The sequence below is a fragment of the Pongo pygmaeus genome, chromosome 14 (assembly GCF_028885625.2).
Source record: "Pongo pygmaeus isolate AG05252 chromosome 14, NHGRI_mPonPyg2-v2.0_pri, whole genome shotgun sequence".
Classification (NCBI taxonomy): domain Eukaryota; kingdom Metazoa; phylum Chordata; class Mammalia; order Primates; family Hominidae; genus Pongo; species Pongo pygmaeus.
Genome location: NC_072387.2, coordinates 59993853 through 60015834, shown reverse-complemented (window position 1 = coordinate 60015834; position 21982 = coordinate 59993853). Strand labels below are relative to the sequence as shown.

At 37.5% G+C, this 21982-nt stretch overlaps 1 protein-coding gene across 5 annotated transcripts in view; it reads left to right on the top strand.

The window, feature by feature from the left end:
- Positions 1–21982, top strand: part of INTS6 (integrator complex subunit 6) — a 101517-nt gene that overhangs the window by 351 nt on the left and 79184 nt on the right. For 2 of the 5 annotated variants that reach the window (XM_054446310.2, XM_054446308.2), the window contains exons 1-4: positions 150–288; positions 782–867; positions 1227–1304; positions 2103–2252. In XM_054446310.2, the coding sequence (XP_054302285.1) occupies positions 796–867; positions 1227–1304; positions 2103–2252 (300 nt within the window). In that variant the 5' untranslated portion in view covers positions 150–288; positions 782–795. Of the gene's footprint in view, positions 1–149; positions 868–1226; positions 1305–2102; positions 2253–21982 lie in introns of those variants that run through there. The other 3 variants (XM_054446306.2, XM_063650890.1, XM_054446311.2) reach the window with 2 other exon arrangements.

The following is a 21982-nucleotide window of genomic DNA, read 5'->3' as shown; positions in this document are numbered from 1 at the left end:
CCGGGTCGGCTCGCCCGCCCGCTCGCGCGCACCCGACGCCCCGCCTCTGCGCGTGCTCAATAACTGTCCCCGGAGCCGGCCTACAAGCTTCCCCCGCCCCTGAGCTGTTTAAATATGCTAATGAGAGGATAGGGACTGACCAGTAGAACAGCGAGGCGGTGTATCACGTGGCTCTGGGACGTGTCAGGGGCGGAGCCTCCGCAGCCCCTGCCCGAGTTAAAACCGGAGTGTGAGAGAGAAAAGCGCTTCAGTAGCGAGAGGGGCTGAGAAAGTGGTGACACTGCCGGGGTGCGGAGGGAGTCCCTGAAACTTCTCCCAACAGCCCCAGGGCCAATCTCCCCTCAGCCCACTCCCCTCTTCGCCAGCTCCCAGGTCCCCACTCCCTGTACCGGGGGTGGGGTGGGGAGCCAGGCCCGTCTCCCGCTGGGACACACACAGGGGCCGGGAGCGGGGACGGGACCCCCGAGGCGGGGGGGACGAACCGACAGACAGACGGCTGGGCGCCCGCCCCAGCGGGCAGGCAGGCAGGAGGAGGCGGAGGCGGGGGTACGACGGGGAGGACTGGGTCTGGGGAGTTTCCTCTCAACTATCGGGGGAGAAACTCCCCGCAGCCGGAGGAAAGACCCAGACGGTGTTTTCCTCCCGGGGGCCGTGCTCCCCCGCCCCGCGTAGCGGCGGTCGCCGCCACCGGCGCCTCCACCTCTACCATCTCCTCTTTCTCCACCACCTCGGGCCCCGGTGTCCCCGGCCAGCACTATGCCCATCTTACTGTTCCTGATAGACACGTCTGCCTCTATGAACCAGCGCAGCCATCTGGGCACCACCTACCTGGACACGGCCAAAGGCGCGGTAGAGACCTTCATGAAGGTACCGACTGACCGAGCCCGGGCGGCGACCCCGGCCCGGCGGCCCGCGGGCGGCAGGGTGGGGGAGGGCGGCCGGGGCGGGGGTGTCGGGGACCTGACTGCGGGAGCTGCCGGGCTCGGGGACCCCCTCCCCCACCGCGCGGGCGGGCGGGCGCTGCGAGCCAGGCTTGGCCGGGGCCCGGGCTCCGGCCCCGGGCGGTGTGTGGGGAGCGATCTGTGTGTGGGGGACGGCGTGGAGGGGTGGCCGCTGCGTGTGCGGTACTGTGGGGGCGGCGGGGCCGCTGGGCGCCCCTTCTCCGCCTCGTAACCTCGCCTCTGTGCTTCCCTCTCGCCTGCCCTGTTCCTCCTCCGGTCCCGCAGCTCCGTGCCCGGGACCCTGCCAGCAGAGGAGACAGGTATATGCTGGTCACTTTCGAAGAGCCGCCCTATGCTATCAAGGTAACAGCCCTCGCCCTCCCCCTTTCCTCCCTTCCCTTCCCTGTTCCTTCCACGCTCGCCCTCCCCGCCCCCCCCATTCACCCTTCATTATGCTCCCCTCCCCCACCCGCTGCGCTCCCAGCCGCTGAGGTCTCTTCCCTGCGGGCTCCCACCCCCTCCCCCGCTCGGCAGCGTCCTAGCGCGGCGCGGAGTCGCGGGGCCACCGCCGTCCCCTCCCGGCCCGGCCCGCGGCGGCGGCGGCGGCGGCGGCGGCGCTGCTATCAACATGGCCGACATTTCCCCTCCGCGGCGTGAGCGGCAGCAATGAACTGTGGGGGATATTTATTCAAGTTAGCCGGAGTGACAGCCGGGCCCGGCCGCGCACAGCCCCGGTTTGCATTAAAGGGGAATCGGCTCGGCCGGCCCGGAAGCCAGATGCGGGGCTGCCAGGATTGGTCTTGTCAGATTCGTCCTAAGAGGGCCGGTGGGACAGCTGCAGGTTAACTTCCTAAGTCCGGCTCCCATCTGCTTCCACTAGTACCTTCACATACCCAGATTTTGGGTATTAGATTAGGTAGTAAATTTGTCAGTGAAGTTATAAAGTATTAAGGCAGTTAACTACCAAAACCTAGAGAGGAAGCTGGGTTATTCCTGGGCCACCTTTGGAAGAGAGTTTCCTCAGCAGCGGTACAGTATTAACATGTTAACCAAGCCAAACCAACCAAAAGTGAAGCTGCTACTTGGTGAACGTCAGATTATAACGGCTCTGTGTACATGGCTTTAAAAAATGAAAAAAAAAACTTACATTTTTCTTTTCAGGCTGGATGGAAAGAAAACCATGCAACGTTTATGAATGAACTGAAAAACCTTCAGGCTGAAGGACTTACGACTCTTGGCCAATCCCTAAGGACAGCTTTTGATTTATTAAATTTAAATAGATTAGTAACTGGCATAGACAACTATGGGCAGGTAGGTTGAATAATAAGGTGGCAAAATAGTTGATTTTTCATTTTGTGGAAAAACACAGTCCAGTCCAAAAACTACATAACATGAAATGCAAGTATAAAACATTCCAAATTAAAATAGAATATGCACATTGTTCAAAGGCAAAACTGTTACCCTACTATATATATTTTACATCCCTCATTTTTTCCCCCCTCTAAAATGCATTTGTATTCAGGATTAGAATCTGAATCTTTTGCTATAAAGTTGACATACATTGGTTTTAATCCCTTGAAAGTTCGGTAAAGACCTAAAAGGAAAAGCATCCTACCACACCACACTCATGTTGTATGTGCAACGATTGTAGTGGCTTAGAGACACTAGTTCGTGTTCTTCATTTCTGTATTAGTAAAGATGTTAGAGGAAATTAATCTGTTTGTTGCATCAGGGTTTAATGTGACCATGTTGTATAACTATTCTGAAAGGTAAGAAGTTTTTCACTGGAGTACAGTCACTGGCTGAGAACATTAAGTTTTCTTTTGAAGTATACACAGTTAACAACTATTGCAGGAAGAATTCCGAATTAAATTTCAGGCCCAGAGTTTTGATTTAAACTCCAAACCCTTGGAAAAAAAGACTGCTGGAAAATATGAAAGAACCCTTCGTTTCTTAACCCCCACAAGTCCTTTTATTGCACTTAACTTTCATGATTTGAGGATGAGAGGAGCTTTAAATCAACAATAATTCACTAAGGAATACTGCAAGGTGGTCCATTGTAACATTTTATGATATTATTACCCTGGAAATAAAAGATACTGAACAATGTATAATGTTACATGTAACAAAGGAATATTATTTCCAAGGAGCTCAATTCTTATGTTGTAGTGAAAAGCACTATTCCTATAATTATATATTGGGTATATGTTGTATTCTTTTCCCAAGTCCCACAGTCCCTAGTTTTGTGAGTTTCATACATTTCAGGGAAATTCTTTCTGTGACTACAACTTTTATTTGCTTCCTATTGAAGGAAATGGACTTGTTTCTGTTTCAGAAAATTTTAAGCTTCTTAGGGATAACTTCAGTGCTTAAGTGTCTTTGGAAATAGCTGAATTTAGTTCTATAACATTTAAAATGTACACTGAAATTCAGAGTGAGCTTACCAAATTGAACTTCCATCATTTAATTAGGTAAATATGTACTTTCTTACCACATTAATACTTTTATGTTTTTCCCGTCTCTGCTGCTTTTGTTTTGCAACTTTTAGTAATTTAGGTAGATTTGCAATGAACTTTTTGGTTTGTTTCTGTAAAATAGTGGATTTCTTTCTCTTTTATATTCCTTTGTGATATGTAGTGCAACACAGTCTTATTGCTTAAGGTTTTCATCCTTAACCGCTTTGAGTTCAAAGAGATATTTAAAACTTGCCATTATTTGGTTACCTTTATTTGGTTGTCATGTTGTTAGCATATGGCAGAACTATTAGTTTCCTCTTTTTCTGCATCACATTTCGTAAGTGGTCAAGGCATTTGGACGTATTCACCTCCTACTACCTATTAAAATACTTCTTAGATTGCTTCCTTCGAAAAACTGCTTGTCATGGAGAGGCTGAGGACATTTGTAATTTAAACCTGTATTTTCCTTTTCCCAGTTGATATCTGCCCCCAGAGAACACTTTAGTTCTTGTCTATAAGGCTTACCAAAAGTTTGCGGGAAAGGTGGTCCTGTGCTGTTACCACTTTGACCAAGAGAAGAACCTGGAGATTGGGATGTTTTTGCATGTCAGGATTTATTAATTTAATAACAGGGAGGGATGATGCTTCTCACTTATTTTGATGAATCAGCAAAGATTGCAAAGCATAATATTAATGCTTATGTCTTGAATTGGCACATTAAAAATGACACTAGCATTAAAATAAGCCACTGTTTTCAAATGAAAATGATAATTTGAGTAAAGAGTATTGAATTGGAAGAAAACATTCTTCCAGAAGATTTTTTTCATCATAAAACTATCTGATTTAAACATTGCATGTTTTCTTTTCACAACAAGGATAAATGATTAGGAATTTTGGATGTCTCAAATATTTAATACTGAATATTGTTCATGTGTTTTCTTCTTTGTAAAAGTACTTTGTATCTGCCTGTTTGCTGTGGAATACATTTATCTTGTAACTTCAATGTCTTTACATAAGTATTTCCCCTTTCCTGCTCTATACTAGGATCTGTGGCGTTCACAGTACGAAATACTTGTATGTAATGTTAGTAGTTGAAGGAAATGAGAAAAGGTTAGGTGGAAGGTAGAACGTATATATTTTATAGAACATCTGAAGACTTTAATGTTCTGAATTACTTTCTTAAATGTCTGGGTTAATTTTTTTTTATATTTATGTAGATATCCACATTGTCCCACATATATGCACATATATGATTTTTCATAACTAATTACAAGACTATTAAATCTATATTGCATTTGTTAATTAACATACCTACAAATAAAACATCTTTGAATTATTAGCTAGGATGCTATCAGAATCTGCAGGGCATTAGTAAGGTGAAGTAGCTGAGAAAAAAGAATGGTTCTTAGTGAATGTTTTCCTCAAGCACTTTGGATATCCCACTAAAAAATTCCATGCCTATAGACATTGTTATAAATATTTAATTTTGATAATCAGTACCATTTACTGATATTTCTACAGTAATGGAACAATGTGTAGCCTTTAGTCAATCTTTTCATTTATAGCAGTACTTTATTAAGTTGCATATCATTGCAGATAAATTTGATACATAAGTTTTTCACATGTGTTCAACAGAGTTTCAAATAATGCTGATCCTTTGAGACCTGCTGAAAGTCTGAAGCAGCCTTAATATCTAAAATTAGGAAATGTATAAAATGTGAGAGGTCTCATTAAAGTTTTATATGTAGATGAGTTCATTTTCTTATTGTTACAGGTCATCCTGTTTTCTATCAATATATATGTATATATTTTGTGAGACAGAGTTTCTCTCTTGTTGCCGAGACTGGAGTGCAGTGGTGCGATCTCGGCTCACCGCAGCCTCCTCCTCCTGGGTTCAAGCCATTCTCACGCTTCAGCCTCCTGAGCAGCTGGGATTACAGGCTTGAGCCACCATGCCTGGTTAATTTTGTATTTTTAGTAGAGACTGGGTTTCTCCATGTTGGTCAGGCTGGTCTCGAACTCCTGAACTCAGGTGATCTGCCCACCTTGGCCTCCCAAAGTGCTAGGATTACAGGCGTGAGCCACAGCACCTGGCCCGATATTTTCAACATTGTCTTTTTTTTTTTTTTTTTTTCCAGTAAATTGTGTTAGTTAAGATTAGCCAATATATCTTTACTCTGGCCTGCAAGTCCATTTTTGTTACTGACCTGATTCCACACCCCCGCTACCTGAAGTATATTAGTACTGATTAAATTGTTCCAGGAGTTAGAATGGCACCTTTCCTACTATGTGCCCTTGGTGAAGACAATCCTTGACAGATATCTTAAAAGGAGATAAAATATGTGCTTAATTTTTTGAGGATTTTCTATGGTGAATGTTTACCTCATTGAAAAATGGTGGCTTTTGTACAATATCAAATTTAATGATTCTCAGGGAAAAGAATTTTAACCAATTTTATTTTTGAGCATAAAGGTCTATTTTGTAAACTTAGGAGATAATACAGTTGTAGTTTTAATACTACTTTTTTTCCCTTTACCTAAATAGTACCCATTTAATAGGTGGTGTGAAATACAGGCTTCGTTTTGAAGGCTGGCAGGTGAAGTAGTGAGAACTCCATTTCCATTTGGGTGCTTGGTTTCTCTTAGATTATCAACAAATGTATGAATAAGAGTTTGATGTTTATTAAGCTATAGACATCTTTTCAAATGAAAGTAAGTTAATTACTATACCTGAAATACTGCTGTGTTGAATATAAACTGGAAACACAATGATGAATGGTATTTTGTAAATTTTTTAATTCCTTTAATTAAAATTATTTTTAAAATTGTGGTGAGAAACACCTGACAAAATTTACCATCTTAACCATCTTTAAGTGTGCAGTTCAGTAGTGTTAAGTATATTCATATTGCTGTGCAACCAATATCCGGAACTTTTTTATCTTGCAAAATTGAAACTCTATATCAAGTAACTCCCAGTCCCTGGAAACCTCTATTCTACTTTCTGTTTTTATGAATTTGTCTACTCTAGATATCACAGTTAAGTGAAATCGTACAGTATTTGCCTTTTTAGATGGGCTCATTTCACTTAGCATAATGTTCTCAACATTCATTTATGTTTTAGCATGTCAGGATTTTTTCATCCTTTTTAAGGCTGAATAGTACTCTATTGTATGTACCACATTTTGCTTATCCACATATCCATTGATAGCCACTTGGGTTGCTTCCACTTCTTGGCTGTTGTGAATAGTGCTGCAATGAACATGGTTGTGTAAGTAACTTTTTGAGATCCTGCTTCTAGTTCTTTTGGATATATACCCTGAAATGAAATGACTGGATCATATTGTAATTCCATTTTAAATTTTTTGAGGAAGTACCATACTGTTTTTCGTAGCAGTTGTGCCGTTTTATATTCCTACCAACAGTGCACAAGGGTTACACTTTCTTTATATCTTCGCTAACACAATTTTCTGTTTTACTTTGACATTAGCCATCCTAATGGGTGTGAGGTCGTATCTCATTGTGGTTTTTATTTACATTTCCCTAATAATTATTTATGTTAAGCATCAACATAAGCTTGTTGGCCATTTGTACACTGTCTTTGGAGAAATGTTCATTCAAGTCCTTTGCCCGTTTTAAAATTGTTTTTTGTTGTTGAGTTTTAGGATTTCTTTATATTTTCTGGATATTAATCCCTTATCAGATAAATGATTTGTGAATATTTTCTCCCATTATGTAGTCTGCTTTTACACTCTGTTGTTTCTTCAATGCGCAAAATTTTTAATTTTTATATGATCCAATTTACATATTTTTACTTTTATTGCTTGTGCCTTTGGTGTCATCCACAAAATCATTGCTAAATCCAGTGTCACTGAAGCTTTTCTCCTGTGTTTTCTTTTAAGAGTTTTATAGCTTTATATCTTCTGTTTAGGTCTTTAATCTATTTTGAATTAATTTTTGTATATGGTATAAGGTAAGGGTCCAACTTCATTCTTTTGCATGTGGATATCCAGTTTCTCCACCACCATGTTGAAGAGACTGCTCTTTCCCCTTTGAATGGTCTCTGCAAATCCCTGAACTTTTGAGCCTCAATAATTTTTGTTGGTGGAGAGGGCACTCTCCTGTCAAACTTGCTTAAATGTTTTTTCCCCATCTTTATTGTGTAAAAGAAGAGCAATGGCTAGAAATGTGAGAATTGGAATCCCAATCTTGGCCTCGCCATTGAATTATTATGTAACATTGAGCATTCACATTACTATTTTGAGCCTCTGCTACTTCTTATTCCAAGTTGGCAATAATGAAGCCATTGTACCTTTAATATAGAATTGATGAGAGATTTAAATGGGATGATTTATTTAAAATGTACTTTATTAGGATGTGCTCACTAGACAAAAGCATCCTTTTCTTCCAAAAGATTAGTATGTTTACCGCTAGTTTTCTATTTTTTCAGCTGTAAATTTGAAATTAAAATTATAAAAATCTTTACGGCTGATTATTACATGCTTTAAACATCTATTAGTATCACGAAGTGTATGTTTTTCCTTGGGCTTTGTATTGTATCCCAGGAAAAGCAGGTGTGAAAGAAAAGTAATATAACTTGGCCAAAGTTGTCTCAGTGGCATTTAATAAGCATAGGATGATGTTTTTTAAAGAAGTGTTAAAACAATTTAAATAATTTAGCAGATAAGTCAGAAAGTCATTCTTTTGCAAGAATACTTATGTGAAAAAAGCACATGCTTTAGGATTCTTTCAAATAGGGAGCTCCCCCTAGTGCGTTTTAGATGAGATTTACACAAGTTTGATTTGCAGGGGACCTTTTAGGAGCCCATCTGTTGGGTAAATCAAGGGATAGTTTAATAAGATTTAACTGAGCTCAAAGTAGTACAAAATGGATATGATTTATTTCCTATAGAGCATTAATTTAATGTTGGCATAATTTAAATGAGAAGGAATATCCCCAAACCCAGATTTTATTTTCTTTTAAAACATTTGCAAAATATTTCTTCAGAATTTTATACTCTAAAACTGTTTTCTAAAAGAAAAAATTCTCCAGTCATGATCTGAAAAAAAAAAAAAAAGAAAGAAAAATGAAAAACACTATCCTAAGGATGTTATTGCATTCTTTTTTTTTTTTTTTTTGGGGGGGGCGGATAGAATTTCACTCTTGTTGCCCAGGCTGGAGTGCAATGGCGTGATCTTGGCTCACTGCAACCTCTGCCTCCCAGATTCAAGCCATTCTCCTGCTTCAGCCTCCTGAGTAGCTGGGATTATAGGCTCCCGCCACCACCCCTGGCTAATTTTTATATTTTTGGTAGAGACGGGGTTTCACCATGTTGGCCAGGCTGGTCTCAAACTGCTGACCTCAGGTGGTCCGCCCACCTCGGCCTCCCAAAGTGCTGGGATTTACAGGCGTGAGCCACCGCGCCTGGCCATTATTGCATTCTTAATTAGAAATTGTTCAAAACAAATCTTAAATACAAAAGTCAAAAATAGGCCGGGTGCCATGGCTCACGCCTGTAATCCCAGCACTTTGGGAGGCTAAGGCTGGTGGATCACTTGAGGTCAGGAGTTTGAGACCAGCCTAGACAATGTGGTGAAACCCCATCTCTACTAAAAAAAAAAAAAATTAGCTGGGGGTGGTGGTATGTGCCTGTAGTCCTAGCTACTCAGGACTCCTGAGTCCTGGTTGGAGGATTGCTTGAACCCCGGAGGTGGAGGTTGCAGTGAGCTGAGATGGTGCCACTGCACTCCAGCTTGGGCAATAGGCTGTCTCAAAAAAAAAAACAAAAAAAAAAAAACCAAAACCAAAACAAAAAACCAAATAATATATTCTACTTCTCCTTTAAAGAGCATTTTGCTTTCTTTTGATATAGGAGAATATCGATAATTATGTATTATATACAGCTGGAAATTAAAAGATCAGGAACAAATCTAATATTTGACATCATTGGACTTATTTGTGTATTTTGAATTAAGGTCATTTGTGGTCAAAATTAGTTAAAAGGATTGTTTATTTAGTCATGTTCATGTCACAGATTTCTCCAAAGAGATTATATAATATTTTATAGTTTGAAATGTTTCTCAAATATATAAAATGATTTTTGGCCATAATAACCTAGACTCAGATTTATACTCTACAATTAAATTAGTCTTGGTGGACTTTTCTTGTCTTTTGGGGCTTTTTAATTTTAAAAATGTTTAGATACAAAGTCTCTCTATGTTACCCAGGCTGGTCTTGAACTCCTGGGCTCAAGCAATCTTCCCAGCACAGCCTTTGGAGTAGCTGGGACTGCAGGCTCTTGCCATTGTACTCAGCTTAAAAAAGTAATTTCCTTATATAAACTTTATTTTTGTTTAGTCTTACTATTAGTCTATAAAAGTTTACCATGGTTGTCAGACTTTAAACAAAATACTACATTTTTTAAAAATTTTGTTTTGGTTTGTATTTTCTGATCTCTAACATTTTTATTGAGATGTAACTTAAACAAATCTGAAGTGTGAAGCTTAGTGAATTTTAAAATATACACTCTTAAAAAATTGAACATTTGCATCTACTGACAGAAGTTTTCATTAAACTTTCTGTGTTTTATTATTATTTTCATAGGGCTTTAGAATGGAAGTGATTTTAGAAGTTTACTCAATTTTCCTCATATTGTAGGTGAAGAAAAGGCCTAGGAAGGTTCAGAGGCTTAATTTCTTCACATTTATGAAATATTTTAAAAAATTGTAATTGGTGATAGAACAGTTATGGAGATTTTATTAAGAATTTGTATATTATTTAATAACATTTTATTTAAATGTATAAGCAGTGGATCTGAGTTGCTTTCTTCAGTTTTGTCTATAGTTCTGTAATGCAGTATGATTTCTTTCAGTTCTTGTTTGAAAGCTAAGCTTTTCATTTTGTCTCTGTTACATTTAGTCTTTCTTGTAACATTCTATCTAAGTACTGTTTGTTACAAAATTAGCTTTAGTTGTTTTCCTTCCTCCCTTTGTTTGGCAGAAAGTAAATGAATTTAGGGCAGCGGTCCCCAGCCTTTTTGGCACCAGGCTGGTTTTGTGGAAGACAGTTTTTCCATGGATTGGTAGAGGTGGTTGGGATGGTTTCAGATGAAACTTTTCCACTTCAGGTCATCAGATGTTAGAGTCTCATAGGAGCGCATAACCTAGACCCCTCGCATGCACAGTTCACAATAGGGTTCGTGTTCCTATGATAATCTAATGCTGCTGCTGATCTAACAGGAGGCGGAGCCCCAGCGGTAATGCTCACTTGCCCACTGCTCACCTTCTGCTGTGCTGCCCATTCCTGATGGGGTCCAGGGGTTGGGGACCCCGATCTAGGAGATAAACCAGGAAAGACTTCTTAGAGGTAGTAGCATCTGAAGAATAAAAGTTTACTGAGAACCCAGAACCCTTGCAGGTTAGGAGGCAATGCAGAGTGAAGATCATGATCAATGGCCAGATACGGTGGCTCATGCCTAGTAATCCCAGCACTTTGGGAGGCCGAGGCGAGCGGATCACCTGAGGTCAGATGTTTGAGATCAGCCTGGCCAACATGGTGAAACTAAAAATACAAAAATTAGCTGGGCATGGTGGCGGGTGCCTGTAATCCCAGCTACAGGCACCCTCAGGAAGCTGAGGCAGGAAAATAGCTTGGACCCGGGAGGCGAAGGTTGCAGTGAGCTGAGATTGTGCCATTGCACTCCAGCCTGGGCGACAAGAACGAAACTCCATCTCAAAAAAAAAAAAAAAAATCATGGTCAAAAACATAGGAGGGGCTGTCCCTGTGGCTCACACCTGTAGTCCCAGCACTTTGGGAGGTTGAGGAGGGAGGAACACTAGAGGCCAGGAGTTCAAGACCAGCCTGGCCAGCCTGGTGAAACCTCATCTCTGCCAAAAACACAAATATTAGCCAGGCATGGTGGTGCACGCCTGCAATCCCAGCTACTCAGGTGGCTGAGGCAGGAGAGTCACTTGAACCTAGGAGGTGGAGGTTGCTGTGAGCCAAGATTGTGCCACTGCACTCCAGCCTGGGTGACAAGAGTGGGACTCTGTCTCAAAAAAAAAAAAAAAAAAAAAAAATGCGGGGGGTGGTTAGGCCTGGGGACGTATGGGATAGTTGACAGGATTTTATACTGTAATTACTTTAAGGCCTAGATTCTAATAATATACATAAGTATTTAATGGCACTTTTTGATTTTGTGCTTTATAGTTTAAGTTTCTGATGTGTAGCTAGTTAATATAGAGCTATTAACCTTGTTCATTAGTTGATTTTTACAATGTGGTATGCCAACCAGTATTAGGGTTACATTTATAACTTTTTGCCTGGAGAGTTGATGAGTTAACTACCATGTTTTCATTTAACTTAAGGTAGTTTTGAAAATTTCTAAGCATTATGTCTTAAGATTCAGAAAAATAAGACCAGATCCACTTATGAATTTCCATTCCACTCATGACCTGAGAAGTCATATAACCTCTCAGCCTCACTTTCCCCATTAGACAAATGGAATGAAAAGACCTATCTTGTAGAACTGTGATAAAGATTAAGGGATGTACAACATAATTTATTATTGTAACACAACCTATTAATCATTTTTATGAATTTTCTCTTATTTGAATTTTAAAAATGGAAATTATGGGGTACTAGAGGTTTTTTTAATCTTGCTTTTTTCAGAACAAGCAGCATGGTAGTAGGGAAAGAACTGCTATATTAGAACTGGCTGTGCCTAGTTCTAATATAATGCCTATACAATATAATGCCTATATAGTTCTAATATAATGCCTATACAATATAATGCCTATACAATATAATGCCTAGCTTATATTGTATTGAAAAGTCCCTTAATCTCTCTGAGCATCAAGTTTCTCATCCATAGAATTGTGATTATACCAACGCTTAAATTTTGTGAGGATTAGAAGTAATATTTGTTAATCATCTAGCAAAAGTGCCTGCCTGGCACATGGTAGGAGCGCATTTATGATGATGATCATCATCTCCAGTATTATGGTAAACACTTAACAGGATAAAAGCTTTTTAGTCTGAAACCTTTGACAAAAACAGAATTAAGATTGTTCCATAACCTATCATACAGTTATGTATTGCTTAACAATGGAGATAGGTTCTGAGAACTGCACCATTAGGCAGATCTGTTGTGGGAACATCATAGAGTATACCTACAGAAACCTAGATGGGATAAATGACTATACCCCTAGGCTATATGGTATATGACCCATTTCTCCTAGGCTATACATCTACCTGTATAGCATGTAACTGTACTGATTGCTGTAGGCAGTTTTAACACTTACAAGCATTCATGTGTCCAAACAGATACAAACATTGACAAATACAGTAGAAATATGGTATGAAAGATAAAAAATGGTATACCTAGATAGGGCACTTACCATGAATGTAGCTTGATTACTGGCAGTTGCTCTGGGTAGGTGAGTGAGTTCGTGGTGAGTGAAGTGAAGGCCTGGGACAGTACACTGTTGTAGACTTTATAAACTGTACACTTAGGCTACACTAAATTTATTAAAGAAAATTTTCTCTCTCCAATAATAAATTAACCTTAGCTTACTGTAACTTTATAAACTTTTAAAGTTTTAAAACTTTAACTCTTTTTAGTAAGATTTAAGATACAAACATAGCTGTATAAAATATTTATATCCTTATTCTGTAAGCTTTTTTCTATTTTTAAAATTTTTATTTTTTAAAAAACTTTTTTTTTTTTTTTTTTTTTTGAGATAGAGTCTCGCTGTGTCACCCAGGCTGGAGTGCGGTGGCGCGATCTCTGCTTACTGCAAGCTCTGCCTCCTGGGTTCACGCCATTCTCCCGCTTCAGCCTCCTGAGTATCTGGGACTACTGCCACCACACCCAGCTAATTTTGATGGTTTTTTTTTTTGTATTTTTAGTAGAGACGGGGTTTCACCGTCTTAGCCATCATGATCTCCTGACCTCCTGATCTCCTGACCTCATGATCCCCCCCCCCCTTTGGCCTCCCAAAGTGCTGGGATTACAGACGTTAGCCACCGCACCCGGCCTTTGTTAAAAACTAAGACTTACACTCATTCTAGGCCCACACAGGATCAGGATCATTAAGATGTCAGGAGGTGGTAGGAATTTTTCAGCTGTATTTTAATCCTACAGGACCACTGTCATGTATATGGTGGTCTGTCATTGGCCAAAACATTGTGTGGTGTCTTACTGTACATCCATCATGAGAAGCCATAAGTTGCTATCCAGTTTTTCCAGCTAAAGTAATTTTCAAGTAATTTAAAGTAACCTTCAAGAAAGGTTTTAAACTTCTTTGAGAAAATTTAGAGTTTATTTCTAGGACTTTGTATATTTTAGAATTCACGTTGGTGATGGTTGGGATGGGGGTTTAGGGGAGGTGCTCTCCTCCAGAAGAAATGTCAAGTGTAAAATATATAATTCCTTTTATTTGTCGTGTAGATTTGTGTAGGAAAAGACAGGATAGGCCTAGGAAGAATTTTTTTATATGAAGATTTGTTTTTGAAGGGCATATATAATTGGAAATTTGGTTATTGGTATATGGAGAGAGAGAATTGTACATGAAAAGTACTATAACTTAAAAAATCTTACAGTTAAGAGGATTAGTTGTAACCAAAGGACAAATATATGTCAGTCTAGTGATTAGTCGTATCAAAAATTATTCTAGCCTTCACATAACCTGTTTTTATTGCCTGTATTATCTGTGACATTTTGACATCTTCCTTCTATTAGTTTTGCCCAGATGAGGTGTGGAACTCCTAGTGAAGATCCTTGGAAGGATTATATTTTCTATAAAACTTTATTATGGACATGATAACAGTTCTGAATATGTGAGAAAAAGTAATTGTATACTATTAGGTGATGCAGTTTGCAGCTAGGAAATGACAGACTTGATGCTGGTGTGTCAGTAAAACTTTCCCTTTGTCTTAAAGTGAGTGAACCTTGTTAGGTACTAGGAAACAACAACAGTCTTTTGCTGGGGTTTCAACACTGGAAACATCTAATAACAGAATTATTCTGAAATAATTGAAAACAATCTTTTAAATAAGGAATTGAAGATAATTGAATATGCAGTGTGAAAGATCAGGCTGCAAGTGACAGTGGGTGATGTTGCAAGACAATGAGAAGCTACAGTACTTTTGGATTATCAGGAATTAGCAAAATGATGTCTTGGTGTCCTCTGGTAATTTCTGAGTTGTGAACTATGTTGCTCATTTATATACTTTGGCAGGTAATGAAATAATGAATGTAAAATTTTGAATTTTGTGTAATCACATTTCTTAAACCAATAAGTTAGAAAGAAAAACCAAGAGATTGCATCCACAAGATCAGGCCTAAATAGGCAGTAGAAAGAATAGAAGGTCTGTATTTTAAATTTTATTGTTAATTCAGAATGGGTAGTGTCTCATCACAAATGAGATTATAGTGAATGTAAATCTTAATGTAACAAAGGATTATCTTGCCATGTTCTTAAAGTTTCCATTTTAATGAGCTATAGTAACATTCTAAAACATGTAGCAATCTGTGCAGTCATCTATATGTGACATCTGCTTCTTCATGAAGTGCATTTCTAAGGTAAAACTATTGGTGGATTTGTATGTATAGTTAGGAAGGCTTATAAAACTTTTTTTTTTTTTTTTTAATGATAGGCACAAGTATTATGTAGTTAGATTTTTTTGTTTCCGGAAAATGTTATTTACTTTGAAAATTTTAAATCTATAAACACTTGGGAAGGTGTTTAGCACAAGCATCGATAAATGTTTCAGTCAGAATCTAGCAAGAAAGGATTCTTAGAAACTTTTACTCCCGTACATGTACTATGTAATGGATTTAGAGAAATTTGTCTCCTCTTAAAAAATCTTAGCAAAGTTGGGTTAGTACCATTTCTTTCCTTGAAAACAAAAAATCCACATTTTTTACGAACCAGGGCCCCTTAAAACTAATCTCACATTATGTCTTTTTTTAATTATTATTGTTTTTGAGACACAGTCTTGCTCTATCGCCCAGGCTAGAGGGCAGTGGCATGATCTTGGCTTACTGTAATCTCTGCCTCCCAGGTTCAAACAATTCTTGTGCCTCAGCCTTCCCAGTAGCTGGGATTACAGGCAAGTGCCACCACACCTGACTAATTTTTGTATTTTTAGTAGAGACAGTGTTTCAACATGTTGGCCAGGCTGGTCTGGAACTCCTGACCTCAAGTGATCCTCCTGCCTCGGCCTCCCAAAGTGTTGGATTACAGGTGTGAGCCATCACGCCCGGCCTCACATTATGCCTTACCCAATTATTTTCAGATTGGCCTTCAGCCATAGCATATGGGAAACAATATACTGTCAGTTTTCCAAGTGCTTATCATGAATTTTTTTCCCTTTTTAAAATTTAATGCTTTATTGCTAACTTTCCTGATCTGAAACATTTATTAGGCAGTTCTTCATTTTCATTTGTAGCCTTTAATATATTTATGTAGAAGGCTGTCATAGAATGCCATCTTCTTTTGTAGGACAGTTGTGTGTGTGAATTGATTTTTTTTTTTTTTTTGAGACCATATTTGTAGTGTGATGTGTAGAAGGAAGTAACCAGAATGGTTTTATCTGCTTCTTTGCCCTACGTTCAAGGTCTGCTTGTGACAGTATTTAAAATTGAGTTCAGTGCTGAGTTCAAGATGGATTTAACCAGACTCTTACAAAGGTAGCATCTGTAGATTTTGTAGCAGTCTACTCAAGGAGGTGATTAATCTTGAGAGACTAGACAGATTTCTTTTAGGTCAAATTAAATTTTACCATTATTGCTGTATAACTCCATTCACCTATCTTTGAAAATATGTTCACATCTTGGTTTTTATTTATACATTTATTTTTAAAAAACATATTTCTAACATGTTTTTTATTACATGCTTCACTAGAATAAAATTTTCCCAAGTTATTATTACCCAGTTCATCCTGAAATCTTAGCCTCAGGCAGTCCTCCCACCTCGGCTTCCCAAAGTGCTAGGATTACAGGTGTGAGGCACCATGCCTGGCCCCAGTCCATCTAATGTATGTATTGATTCTTAGAATATTACTGTTTATTAAGTAAAGTTATATTTCTGATAGCTTAATTACTCCTTATATGCCAGCATAAACACTATTTGCCTGGCACTACTTTTTAGGCATTCCCCAGACCAGTTTGTTAATTTCATTCAAACTTTAGATTCCAGTTCAAGTATAAAACTCAAATTCTGCCAAATTATTAATATTTCAGATATATTGAGTTTATATTACTGTCTTTTGTAATTATACTTAGTCCTATCAATTATTGAATTTCCCTAATGTTAATTTTTTTTTTTACAAAGTCAAACTTCAGTGATTCTGCAGTTCTTATGGTGACTTACGATTTCTTACATTATTACTCTTCAGTCTATTATTAAATCAAATTCCATGATGGAGTTCCTTAGTCGTTACATTAAAACGGATATATGGAATTCCCCCCTACTTTTGCTTAAGTCATAGTATTCCATCTGTTTTTAATGCTGTTGTATTTTTAACATAAGGAATTATGTGGTTGAATAAAGGAATTGTATCAGAACACAATCGTGTAACGGAGTTACTTGAAACTAAAAATATATTTCTTATACTGTGGAATTCTAACATGTTTTCTGTAGCTGTAGACCTTAATGTATTCTGTTACCAGATTTTTATATACTAGCAGATTTTATTTTAGAATACCAAACACATTTTTAATTTTGAAGAGTATTTGTTTTGAACATACAATAAATGCACATGGTTAAAAAAAGTTGAAGTGTTATAAAAAGTTACACAGTTGTTTACTTCCTTTCTATGGAGGCAACTATGGCTAATCAGTTTCTAACGTATCCTTCAGAGATCTTTTTTGTGTGGTCAAAGGTTTTACAAGGGTTAATGTCTTAAGATGAATATTTTAGAGTTCGACATCAAAATACTCATTTATACTACACTACTTGAGATTTTAACAATAAAAATAATAATCTTACTGAAATCTAAAACAAAAGTGAAATTTGTAATTCTGGCCTTGGAATACTGATTTAAATGTAAGCCTGTCAGGCCTTTATTGACTTAAGTAATTCTGTTTTGTTTGTAATATGTTATTACCCAGTTTGTGTATTTATCCCCATAATTTAATGAACCTCCTCCACCTTTAAAAAAATTAACAGTATTAATGACAATGAATTATTGACTTGACAAACATGATTAGCACTTCAGAAGATTTTATGACCCGTTTAAGGGTAAGGTAACATTCCTATGCCCCTCCTCCACTACACTTTCAGTTTCTTAGGTAAGTGAAAATAATTGTTTTCCTGAGATCAGCTTAGTTTATATTTGGAGGAAATTACCTTTTTTTAATATTTTCAAAATTTTTTTTCAAAATTTGTTGTAACATTTCAAAAGCATTTTCTTTCAAAAATAACATAGGTTCTAATAGATAATATCTGTTTACATTAATTCTTTAAATTTTATTATTATTGAGATTTTATGCTTTAACTGAATAATTTAACACCATGGTAATTGGTTGTTGAGAGAACTATAATAGGAAATTTTAAGTGAAGTAAAAGGTTTTGCTTTATATTATCTTGTGGCAGAACTCTTACTTGAGGTTTTTGACCAAAATTAAAATGAAAAATTTTTAATGACAGAAAGATTGACTCCTGTTAGTAAGTAGCTCTAGAGCTAGAACATTATATTTTGCATTATATTTTCTAGTGATATGTTTGGATTTCTTTATGACAGGAACCACTGCTCTGAGAGTAAAACGTGAATTTATTCTGCTAATAGCAAAAGTAAACTTTTAGTCCCTCTACTGGCTGTCTTTGTTGTAGCAGAGCTTAGGTTTTTTTTTTTTTGTTTTAAATATATCATTATGGTTATGATAAAGGCCACTTATAACTTTATGGCCAAGGTGAATATTGACAGAAATTCTAAAGGATTGTCTCCCAACTGAGTGACTTTATAAACATCCTTACTTAGGAATAACAATGTAAAATAATTGCTCTTAAATATAAGGATTTGGGAATTATTAAATTGCATAGGCTTTGACACCAGATAGTGAATAACATTATGTTGTAGTAATTAAGTTGTAACTCTCATTTAGACTTTGGAGGTGTTAAAACTTTATTTTTTTGTAAAACATGACAAAAATCTTAACAATACTGGCAGACAACTAAAACTTTTTTAATTTGCTGGGTAAACAATGTTGACAGAGAAAGATGACATGCAGCAAGGAACAGTACAAAACAGTATATAAGAAAACTTTCTTGGAGCTACGTGTTCACTTTCTGCTAGTGATGTAGAAATTCATGCTTAAATAAATTTGTTAATGTCAAATATTTATATAATAGAGATGGGGGTACATTTTTCCTGAAGAAATAATAAAACAACCTTGTGTGTATAAATTACATTAACTTAATCATTATTCTAATTTTTATAGTAACTGATTATTGCTTTTCTTAGTGTGATTCTTGACTAAGCTCTTTAATCTTAGAGAGGAAAGAATCTTAGGCATGGCAGGGGATAATTGGTACAATGAGGATAATTATATTTTTCTTTTTTCTTTTCTATGTTTGATCTTTATCTGACTTTTCCAAAATTTAAAGTCACTAAAGAACTTATTATTTTATCTTGTGTTTGTGTATATACTCTCTGAAAGTTGAAGTTATATCGTTTTTAAAAGTAAACATTAGTATATATTGTGTTTTGTTTCAGTGTGTTTGTGTTGGGGGAAGATACACTGATTTTATACATGAAGAAATTGATGGCTAAGTAATTACAGAATCACAGGAATCTACCAAGTAAAGGAATAGTTTTACTATAGTTAATTTTATTGCAGAAAGGATATATTAAAAACAAAACAATCTGATTATAATACCATTCCTTGTTGGGTAAATATGGCACAATCCAGGTTAGTATGGAATTATGTCCAAGAGAATTTAGCAGCTGCCAGTAGGACCTCCAGGTGGTGCAGAAAGACCATGTGGATTTTAGAATTAGAATAGCTTAATAAGGTTCTGGCTTTGCCACCATCTAGGCCACCTTGAGTTATATCATTTAATCTCCCTGAATATTTTACCTCACTAAGTTTTTTTAGGGTCAAATGAGATAAGTGCTTTATTGTTATTATCAAGACGATAGGAGTAATGTTACTGTTATAGTAATTTCAGGCCCGTTTAAGGGTATCCTCTGTGGAGAGTATTTTGTGTAAGACTAGTCAAGTTTCAACTAAAAGCTTTGTTTTGTTGTCTAAGAAAAAGTAACTTTGGTTTTAGTGTTTGAATTTAGCTTAATTAAATTTAATAACTCAGATTTTCTGTTAAGTTTTAATATATTTTAACTTAATTTTGTAGACATGGGCCTTTAAAAAGTATTACCTTTCGGGTGGATGTCATCATCTATATGAGTCTGCTACATGGTAGATTATTTTTCTTTAATTAGAAGTATGATTAATCTCTTGCCTCTGAAAGATAATTCTCAGTGTGCTTATACAGGAATAAAAGTGAATGGGTGTCAGGCTTTTGGTCAGAAAATCTGATTTCTTTTTTTGAGACGGAGTCTCACTCTGTCGCCCAGGCTGGAGTGCAGTGGCACGATCTTGACTCACTACAACCTCCGCCTCCTGGGTTCAAGGGATTCTCCTGCTTCAGCCTCCCGAGTAGCTGGGCACTACAGGCATGTGCCACCATGCCTGGCTAATTTTTGTATTTTTTGATGTAGACAGGTTTTTCACAGTGTTTCCTAGACTGGTCTCGCAGTCCTGACATCAAGTGATCCGCGTGCCTTGGCCTCCCAGAGTGCTGGGATTACAGGCATGAGCCACCGTGCCCAGACTGATTTTGTTTTATGTTAAAATGTAGAAGTGATATAGAAGACCCTACTACAAGTATTTGATCCATGCTGTGGTGGCTTTTAGAGCTTTGCTAATTTGTTTTTGAAAGGCACCAAGTCAACAAAAGTAGTTTAGCTTAAGGGTGGAAGCAAGATAATATAGTTTCGAAGCTATTAGGACCTCTTGGTTTTCTTTATCTCCCTTAGGCAATTTTTGAGCTAAAATACTGGTAGAGACCAAGAGAGAGATTTATTGTTATGTGTACATATGTTTATTATGTATGAGAGTAAAGATTATGTATCATACACTTAATAGTAACCACTCAAATCATTGAATGGCCAACACGAATGAGTACATAGTGGATGGCTGAAAGACACAAGAGGGAGGTAGTGCTCCCTTTTATACCCTAGTAGCCCAGAAAATTCATGAGTTGTTACGCGTTGAGTTTGGGGAGTACACATTTATATTGAGGTAAAGGTAACATACATTTTTTGAATCTTGTTGAAGTTTGAGTAATTCTAAATGGTTCTGTGAACCCAGGCTGATTTGTATTAAGCTATAATCAGTGAGTCAACGAATAAGTTGAAGTGTTTTGTGCCCAGTATCTGCTTAGTGGTGTGGAAAGAAATATGACATATTCTTTGCCTTCAACGTATTCAAACACGTGAAAAAATAGCAAGCAATACAAGATGGTGTTTTTTTTTTAAATAAATTGTAAACACAACAAAATTTACCGTCTTAACCATTTTTAAGTGTATACTTCTGCAGTGTTAGATATATTCACATTGTGTAAGATGGTGTGCATTTAAATTCATATTTAAATTAAAAATTATTTGAAAAGGTGGGAGGATAGATGTAGGGAAGTGCTATTCAAATTGTGCTCCATGGAACCACTCAAATCCAATTTTAAAGAAACATTTTATTTACCTTCTTATTTATTGAATTTAAAGTGTAAAAACTACCACTATTAGAATATGGAGATGGAAAGATGTGATTACTAAAGGCTGTAGTAATCAGGGAAGGCTTCGTGGAAAATACAGAGATTTAAACTGGGCCTTAAGGAATGAGTAGGAGTTGAGTAGGTTTGAGGAGGGAAGAGGAAAAGCATTCTACTTTAGAGAAACAATCAAAGCTAAGAGTTGGGAATGAACATTGCCTGAGAAGACCTATATTATTAGAATTTATTATATATTTTGGGGGTGAATGGTATGAGAGACAATATAATGTAATGTAATAATTCCCCAAAATGAGTTCTTTTTAACATGAATATTACAGAGGAAAAGGAGGGATAAATTAATTCATGTTTTCTCCCTGCAAGACTCCTGTGACATTTTAATGCTGCTATGCATTTAGAATCTTCTAGAGATTATATCTAACATATTTTAAGTTTATTTAACCAAAGGAATCTTTCTACCCCAGAACCATTTTTTTCTTGGGCACCAATTAGAAAAGTGCACGTGTCACTTACAAGTTGAATGATTTGATTAAGACAATCTATTACGTGTCCCCCACTCCCACTTTATGATGATTAGGTTATAATCATATAATTAACTGAATTCATTCAATAAATATTGCGTATATATTATAATATGTTAGGAATTGAGAGTTGTAAGAGAAAGGTTATAGGACCATAGAATATTATGTTTATAACTCTTCTACATTCTTGTTGTTCTAAGTATGGTCTGTGGCTATTAGTGTCTTCTAGCTGCCAGTCTTGTTAGAAATGAAGAATCTTAGTCTTCATCCCAGAC